This window comes from Salvelinus fontinalis, chromosome 11 (genome assembly GCF_029448725.1).
Source record: "Salvelinus fontinalis isolate EN_2023a chromosome 11, ASM2944872v1, whole genome shotgun sequence".
NCBI lineage: Eukaryota > Metazoa > Chordata > Actinopteri > Salmoniformes > Salmonidae > Salvelinus > Salvelinus fontinalis.
Genome location: NC_074675.1, coordinates 59464643 through 59473185, shown reverse-complemented (window position 1 = coordinate 59473185; position 8543 = coordinate 59464643). Strand labels below are relative to the sequence as shown.

General features: G+C 48.5%; 1 protein-coding gene across 3 annotated transcripts in view; it reads right to left on the bottom strand.

Moving 5' to 3' along the window:
- Positions 1-2721: 2721 nt before the first annotated feature.
- Positions 2722-8543, bottom strand: part of LOC129866022 (zinc finger CW-type PWWP domain protein 1-like) — a 72061-nt gene continuing 66239 nt past the window's right edge. Inside the window, exons 10-14 of one of the 3 annotated variants that reach the window (XM_055939159.1) lie at positions 6949-7024; positions 6679-6740; positions 6512-6563; positions 4077-4226; positions 2722-3983 (exon numbers count right to left, since the gene is read on the bottom strand). In XM_055939159.1, the coding sequence (XP_055795134.1) occupies positions 3061-3983; positions 4077-4226; positions 6512-6563; positions 6679-6740; positions 6949-7024 (1263 nt within the window). In that variant the 3' untranslated portion in view covers positions 2722-3060. The remainder of the gene's footprint in view (positions 3984-4076; positions 4227-6511; positions 6564-6678; positions 6741-6948; positions 7025-8543) is intronic. The other 2 variants (XM_055939158.1, XM_055939157.1) reach the window with 2 other exon arrangements.

Sequence of the window (8543 nt, the reverse complement as noted above, 5' to 3'; positions counted from 1 at the left end):
GGTCGTCACAGACAAACCTGGCTGCCCAGAGAGGACAGTCTGGCTACAGAGACCGGTCGTCACAGACAAACCTGGCTGCCCAGAGAGGACAGTCTGGCTATAGAGACCGGTCGTCACAGACAAACCTGGCTGCCCAGAGAGGACAGTCTGACTATAGAGACCGGTCGTCACAGACAAACCTGGCTGCCCAGAGAGGACAGTCTGGCTATAGAGACAGGTCGTCACAGACAAACCTGGCTGCCCAGAGAGGACAGTCTGGCTACAGAGACCGGTCGTCACAGACAAACCTGGCTGCCCAGAGAGGACAGTCTGACTATAGAGACCGGTCGTCACAGACAAACCTGGCTGCCCAGAGAGGACAGTCTGGCTACAGAGACCGGTCGTCACAGACAAACCTGGCTGCCCAGAGAGGACAGTCTGACTATAGAGACCGGTCGTCACAGACAAACCTGGCTGCCCAGAGAGGACAGTCTGGCTATAGAGACCGGTCGTCACAGACAAACCTGGCTGCCCAGAGAGGACAGTCTGGCTATAGAGAACGATCGTCACAGACAAACCTGGCTGCCCAGAGAGGACAGTCTGGCTATAGAGACCGGTCGTCACAGACAAACCTGGCTGCCCAGAGAGGACAGTCTGGCTATAGAGACCGGTCGTCACAGACAAACCTGGCTGCCCAGAGAGGACAGTCTGACTATAGAGACCGGTCGTCACAGACAAACCTGGCTGCCCAGGGAGGACAGTCTGGCTATAGAGACCGGTCGACACAGACAAACCTGGCTGCCCAGAGAGGACAGTCTGGCTACAGAGACCGGTCGTCACAGACAAACCTGGCTGCCCAGAGAGGACAGTCTGACTATAGAGACCGGTCGTCACAGACAAACCTGGCTGCCCAGAGAGGACAGTCTGGCTATAGAGACCGGTCGTCACAGACAAACCTGGCTGCCCAGAGAGGACAGTCTGGCTATAGAGAACGATCGTCACAGACAAACCTGGCTGCCCAGAGAGGACAGTCTGGCTATAGAGACCGGTCGTCACAGACAAACCTGACTGCCCAGAGAGGACAGTCTGACTATAGAGACCGGTCGTCACAGACAAACCTGACTGCCCAGAGAGGACAGTCTGGCTATAGAGACCGGTCGTCACAGACAAACCTGGCTGCCCAGAGAGGACAGTCTGGCTATAGAGACCGGTCGTCACAGACAAACCTGGCTGCCCAGAGAAAACAGTCTGGCTATAGAGACCGGTCGTCAAAGACAAACCTGGCTGCCCAGAGAGGACAGTCTGGCTATAGAGACCGGTCGTCACAGACAAACCTGGCTGCCCAGAGAGGACAGTCTGGCTATAGAGAACGATCGTCACAGACAAACCTGGCTGCCCAGAGAGGACAGTCTGGCTATAGAGAACGATCGTCACAGACAAACCTGGCTGCCCAGAGAGGACAGTCTGGCTATAGAGACCGGTCGTCACAGACAAACCTGACTGCCCAGAGAGGACAGTCTGGCTACAGAGACCGGTCGTCACAGACAAACCTGGCTGCCCAGAGAGGACAGTCTGACTATAGAGACCGGTCGTCACAGACAAACCTGGCTGCCCAGAGAGGACAGTCTGGCTATAGAGACCGGTCGTCACAGACAAACCTGGCTGCCCAGAGAGGACAGTCTGGCTATAGAGAACGATCGTCACAGACAAACCTGGCTGCCCAGAGAGGACAGTCTGGCTATAGAGACCGGTCGTCACAGACAAACCTGGCTGCCCAGAGAGGACAGTCTGGCTATAGAGACCGGTCGTCACAGACAAACCTGGCTGCCCAGAGAGGACAGTCTGGCTATAGAGACCGGTCGTCACAGACAAACCTGGCTGCCCAGAGAGGACAGTCTGACTATAGAGACCGGTCGTCACAGACAAACCTGGCTGCCCAGAGAGGACAGTCTGGCTATAGAGACCGGTCGTCACAGACAAACCTGACTGCCCAGAGAGGACAGTCTGGCTATAGAGACCGGTCGTCACAGACAAACCTGACTGCCCAGAGAGGACAGGCTGTGCTCACTCTGCTCCAGGGGAGAGGTAGAGACAGAGCTGCATTTCCTATTACACTGTGACAAATACTCAGACATAAGAGAATATTTCTTTCCCAAAATTATAATTCAATACAAAGAATTTGAAACTATAAAAGATTAAGAAAAAATGTAATATTTATTGGGTGAAAAGCCAAATGTGCAGTTTTGGCAGCCAAATATGTGTCCTCCTGCCACAACCTGAGGGACAGCCAGTGAAAAGTGCAAAGTAATGTTGATAATATTTCCCATCTTGTTTTGTTTTGTCTTTCATACCAGGTCATGTGTCTTCCCAGTCATATTGACACTGGTCTACTACCAGGTCATGTGTCTTCTCAGTCATGTTGAGACTGGTCTACTACTGTTGCTGTAATGTGTTGTGAGCGAGAGAGAGGAAGACAGAGAGAGAGAGGGAGAGAGATAGAGAGAGGAAGACAGAGAGGAAGAGAGAGAGAGGAAGACAGAGAGGAAGACAGAGAGAGGAAGAGAGAGAGAGAGGGAGACAGAGAGAGAGAGGAAGACAGAAAGGGAGAGAGAGAGAAAGGAAGAGAGAGAGAGAGAGAAAGGAAGAGAGAGAGAGAGAGAGAAAGGAAGAGAGAGAGAGAGAGAAAGGAAGAGAGAGAGAGACAGAGAGAGAGAGAGAGAGAGAGAAAGGAAGAGAGAGAGTATCCTGTAAAAACAGCAGCTAGCAGGAAGCAAACAGCTCTGAAACTCCAAAACAAAGTAATTTTTTTTACACACACTGGTACAATGCTGCTCCCATCTCCACCATTTACAACCAGACAAACTCACAAGTTTGAAACTAATAATTCAATGTTTATTATATTATACAACTGATTAAATAATGTGACCCAACACATAACAAACATACCTGAACTCAACTATTTACATCAACAATAGAAACGGTTCCTGACCTGAACAGTAGGAGATAGACTGTTACCTTCTCCTCCAAAAGTCTCTCCTCCTCCCTCTCTTCACCCTTCATCCCCGTCTTCCCTCCCTCTCCCTACTCCTCCTCAAACAGCATGATAGAGAAGTCATCCTCCTCTTCCTGAGTGGGTTCCTGAGCTAGTCTCTTCATCACTTCTTCTCTGCAGCCCAGAATCTCCATGTCTTCATCTAGGAAATCATCCTCTCCTCCCTCCCCTCCAAACACAGACTTTACAAACTCCTTCCCCTCCTTCTTCTTGATCTGTTCATCCTCTCCTCCCTCCCCTCCAAACACAGACTTTACAAACTCCTTCCCCTCCTTTTTCTTGATCTGTTCATCCTCTCCTCCCTCATCCCCCTCCCCTCCAAACACAGACTTTACAAACTCCTTCCCCTCCTTCTTCTTGATCTGTTCATCCTCTCCTCCCTCCCCTCCAAACACAGACTTTACAAACTCCTTCCCCTCCTTCTTCTTGATCTGTTCATCCTCTCCTCCCTCCCCTCCAAACACAGACTTTACAAACTCCTTCCCCTCCTTCTTCTTGATCTGTTCATCCTCTCCTCCCTCCCCTCCAAACACAGACTTTACAAACTCCTTCCCCTCCTTCTTCTTGATCTGTTCATCCTCTCCTCCCTCCCCTCCAAACACAGACTTTACAAACTCCTTCCCCTCCTTCTTCTTGATCTGTTCATCCTCTCCTTCCTCCCCTCCAAACACAGACTTTACAAACTCCTTCCCCTCCTTTTTCTTGATCTGTTCTTCCTCTCCTCCCTTTCCTGTTTCTCTCCCTTCCTCTTTCACTGCCTCCTCCGCAACAGACGTATCAGACTCATGTCCTTCTTCCTCCTCCTTCTCTTCCTCTTCCAGGCTTCTCTCATCTCTCAGTTCCTTTCTTTCTTCTCCTTTCCTGGTCTCTTCCGCTCTCTCCTCCTCCACTCCTTCTCTCTTCTCCTCTTTCTCTCTCCCTGGTACAGTCTGGTCTTTGCTGGGTGGAGGGGCTACAGGGGAATCAGAGGTTAGAGGTCAGTTCAGACAGCTACAGGTTGTTGCTAGGTAACTAACGTGGTCAGTACTGTAGAAGTAGAAGTCACCTGGTCTGGCCGTGGTCGCGCTGCCTTTCTTTAGTTTGGAGAACAAGGGAGTCATCACTCTCTTCTTACCCTCCTCCTCTCCTCTTTTCTTCTCTCCAGCTCTCTCTTTCACTCCCTTTCCTCCCTCGTTCAGGTCCCCTCCAATTGGCTCTGTGAGAGAGACTTGATTAGTTTAGAGTTGAGAAAGAGAGAAGAGGGAGACACACACCTGACTTAGTATTCTTTACAGGCTTCAGTCTGCTGAACACTCCCATCTCCTCCCTTCTCTTTCCCTGCGCTCTCTTTCAGCCCCTCTGTCTCTCCTCCCTTCTGTCTCTAATTCTCTCCTCCCTTCTGTCTCTAATTCTCTCCTCCCTTCTGTCTCTCCTCCCTTCTGTCTCTCCTCCCTTCTGTCTCTCCTCCCTTCTCTCTCTCCTCCCTTCTGTCTCTCCTCCCTTCTCTCTCTCCTCCCTTCTGTCTCTCCTTCCTTCTCTCTCTCCTCCCTTCTGTCTCTCCTTCCCTCCTCCCTTCTGTCTCTAATTCGCTCCTCCCTTCTCTCTCCTCCCTTCTGTCTCTAATTCTCTCCTCCCTTCTGTCTCTAATTCTCTCCTCCCTTCTGTCTCTCCTCCCTTCTGTCTCTCCTCCCTTCTCTCTCTCCTCCCTTCTCTCTCTCCTCCCTTCTCTCTCTCCTCCCTTCTGTCTCTCCTTCCTTCTCTCTCTCCTCCCTTCTGTCTCTCCTTCCCTCCTCCCTTCTGTCTCTAATTCTCTCCTCCCTTCTCTCTCCTCCCTTCTGTCTCTAATTCTCTCCTCCCTTGTCTCTAATTCTCTCCTCCCTTCTGTCTTCTCCTCCCTTCTGTCTCTAATTCTCTCCTCCCTTCTGTCTTCTCCTCCCTTCTGTCTTCTCCTCCCTTCTGTCTCTCCTCCCTTCTGTCTTCTCCTCCCTTCTGTCTCTAATTCTCTCCTCCCTTCTGTCTCTCCTCCCTTCTGTCTCTAATTCTCTCCTCCCTTCTGTCTTCTCCTCCCTTCTGTCTCTCCTCCCTTCTGTCTCTAATTCTCTCCTCCCTTCTGTCTCTCCTCCCTTCTGTCTCTCCTCCCTTCTGTCTCTCCTCCCTTCTGTCTCTCCTCCCTTCTGTCTTCTCCTCCCTTCTGTCTCTAATTCTCTCCTCCCTTCTGTCTCTCCTCCCTTCTGTCTTCTCCTCCCTTCTGTCTTCTCCTCCCTTCTGTCTTCTCCTCCCTTCTGTCTCTCCTCCCTTCTGTCTCTCCTTCTCTACTCCCTTCTGTCTCTAATTCTCTCCTCCCTTCTGTCTTCTCCTCCCTTCTGTCTTCTCCTCCCTTCTGTCTCTACTCCCCTCTGTCTCTCCTTCTCTCCTCCCTTCTCTCCTCCCTCCTGTCTCTACTCCCTTCTGTCTCTCCTTCTCTCCTCCCTTCTGTCTCTAATTCTCTCCTCCCTTCTGTCTCTCCTTCTCTCCTCCCTTCTCTCTCTCCTCCCTTCTGTCTCTCCTTCCCTCCTCCCTTCTGTCTCTAATTCTCTCCTCCCATCTGTCTCTACTCCCTTCTGTCTCTCCTCCCTTCTGTCTCTAATTCTCTCCTCCCTTCTGTCTCTCCTCCCTTCTGTCTCTCCTCCCTTCTGTCTCTAATTCTCTCCTCCCTTCTGTCTCTAATTCTCTACTCCCTTCTGTCTCTCCTCCCTTCTGTCTCTAATTCTCTCCTCCCTTCTGTCTCTCCTCCCTTCTGTCTTCTCCTCCCTTCTGTCTCTCCTCCCTTCTGTCTCTCCTTCTCTCCTCCCTTCTGTCTCTAATTCTGTCCTCCCTTCTGTCTTCTACTCCCTTCTGTCTCTCCTTCTCTCCTCCCTTCTCTCCTCCCTCCTGTCTCTACTCCCTTCTGTCTCTCCTTCTCTCCTCCCTTCTGTCTCTAATTCTCTCCTCCCTTCTGTCTCTCCTTCTATCCTCCCTTCTCTCTCTCCTCCCTTCTGTCTCTCCTTCCCTCCTCCCTTCTGTCTCTAATTCTCTCCTCCCTTCTGTCTCTACTCCCTTCTGTCTCTCCTTCTCTCCTCCCTTGTCTCTAATTCACTCCTCCCTTCTGTCTCTCCTCCCTTCTGTCTCTCCTTCTCTCCTCCCTTGTCTCTAATTCACTCCTCCCTTCTGTCTCTCCTCCCTTCTGTCTCTCCTTCCCTCCTCCCTTCTGTCTCTAATTCTCTCCTCCCTTCTGTCTCTACTCCCTTCTGTCTCTCCTTCTCTCCTCCCTTCTGTCTCTAATTCTCTCCTCCCTTCTGTCTCTCCTTCTCTCATCCCTTCTCTCTCTCCTCCCTTCTGTCTCTCCTTTTCTCCTCCCTTCTCTCTCTCCTCCTTGTTTCATGGTTTTCTTTCTAGGCTCTGATGGTGAGAACCATGATGACATCATCAGACTGACTCAGTGTTCTGTTTTAGTGTTGGGGTGGAAGTAAACCCTGCACTCACCACTCTGCTCTCTGTCACTCTGTCTCTTAGCAGCCTTCACCACAGCTGACTTCTGAGGAACACACACATGAATTATACACTTGGATTTAGTCAAAGCAGCTCAGAGAGAGAGAGAGAGAGAGTAGACTGAGCGTGTGTGGAAGACATGGGAGATGTGACATGCTGACCTTATTTCTGACGTATGCTGACCTCCTGCTCTTTTCATGGTCCAGAAGCATTTCCATCACCTCTATAACACACAACAACAAGAGTTGTTGCTCCTCACGGATGAACACATTTCATTTAGAAGTCACTTATCGCCTATAGTCTTTTAAAGTCTTTAAAAACAGACCACAACTAGAGCTACAACAAGGCCTTCTTGGAACCTTTTAAAGGAGCCTGTAGTAACTTCAGGTGTAGTGTGTGTGTGTATAGTATTTGTGAAGTATTGTGTGTACCAGCAATGTCGCTGTCCTCTGAGCTCTCTCTGTCTGACCTTTGTTGAGTCCAGAACCCAAACCTAGACAACCTCCTCTGAGAGAGTAGAGAGAGAGGGAAGGACATATGTTTATTAAACAACACACACAAACATAAAGTGAATAATTTCAGTGGATACAGGGCCTTCGGAAAGTATTCAGACTCCTTCCCCGTTTCCACATTTTGTTAATTTACAGCCTTATTCTAAAATGGATGAAATAAAACATTTTCTCATCAATCTACACACAATAACCCATAATGACATCACAATAACCCATAATGACATCACAATACCCCATAATGACATCACAATAACCCATAATGACAAAGCAGAAACAGGTTTTTAGATATTTTTGCAAATGTATTAAAAATAAAAAAAACAGTATATAGACCCTTTGCTATGAGACTTGAAATTGAGCTCAGGTACATCCTGTTTCCATTGATCATCCTTGAGATGTTTCTATAATTTGATTGGAGTCAGCCTGTGGTAAATTTAATTGATTGGTCAGATGGAAAGGCACACACCTGTCTATATAAGGTCCCACAGTTGACAGTCCACCAGTCTAATGTCCATTGCTCGTGTTTCTTGGTCCAAGCAAGTCTCTTCTTCATGTTGGTGTCCTTTAGTAGTGGTTTCTTTGCAGCAATTTGACCACGAAGGCCTGATTCACGCAGTCTCCTCTGATCAGTTGATGTTAAGACGTGTCTGTTCCTTGAACTCTGTGAATTATTTATTTGGGCTGCAGTCTGAGTCTGGTAACTCTAATGATCTGCAGCAGAGGTGCAGCAGAGGTAACTCTGGGTCTTCCTTTCCTGTGTCAGTCCTCAAGAGAGCCAGTTTCATCATAGATACACTACAAGGCTGGTAACTCTAATGAACTTATCCTCTGCAGCAGAGGTAACTCTGGGTCTTCCTTTCCTGTGGCGGTCCTCATGAGAGCCAGTTTCATCATATCCTCTGCAGCAGAGGTAACGCTGGGTCTTCCTTTCCTGTGGCGGTCCTCATGAGAGCCAGTTTCATCATAGTGCTTGATAGTTTTTGCGACGGCACTTGAAGAAACTGTCAAAGTTCTTAACATTTTCCGGATTGACTGACCTTCATGTTTTAAAGTCATGATAGACTGTCGTTTCTCTTTGCTTATTTGAGCTGTTCTTGCCATAATATGGACTTGGTCTTTTACCAAATAGGGCTATCTTCTGTATACCAAATAGGGCTATCTTCTGTATACCAAATAGGGCTATCTTCTGTATACCACCCCTACCTTGTCACAAAACAACTGATTGGATCAAACACATCAAGGAAAGAAATTCCACAAATTAACAAGAAACACCTGATAATTGAAATGCATTCCAGGTGACCTCATGAAGCTGGTTGAGAGAATGCCAAGAGTGTGCAAAGCTGTCATCAAGGTAAAGGGTGGCTACTTTGAAGAATCTCAAATATAAAATATATTTTGATTTGTTTAACACTTTTTTGGCTACTACATGATTCCATATGTGTTATTTTATAGTGTTGATGTCTTCACTATTATTCTACAATGTAGAAAATAGTAAAAATAAAGAAAAACCCTGGAAT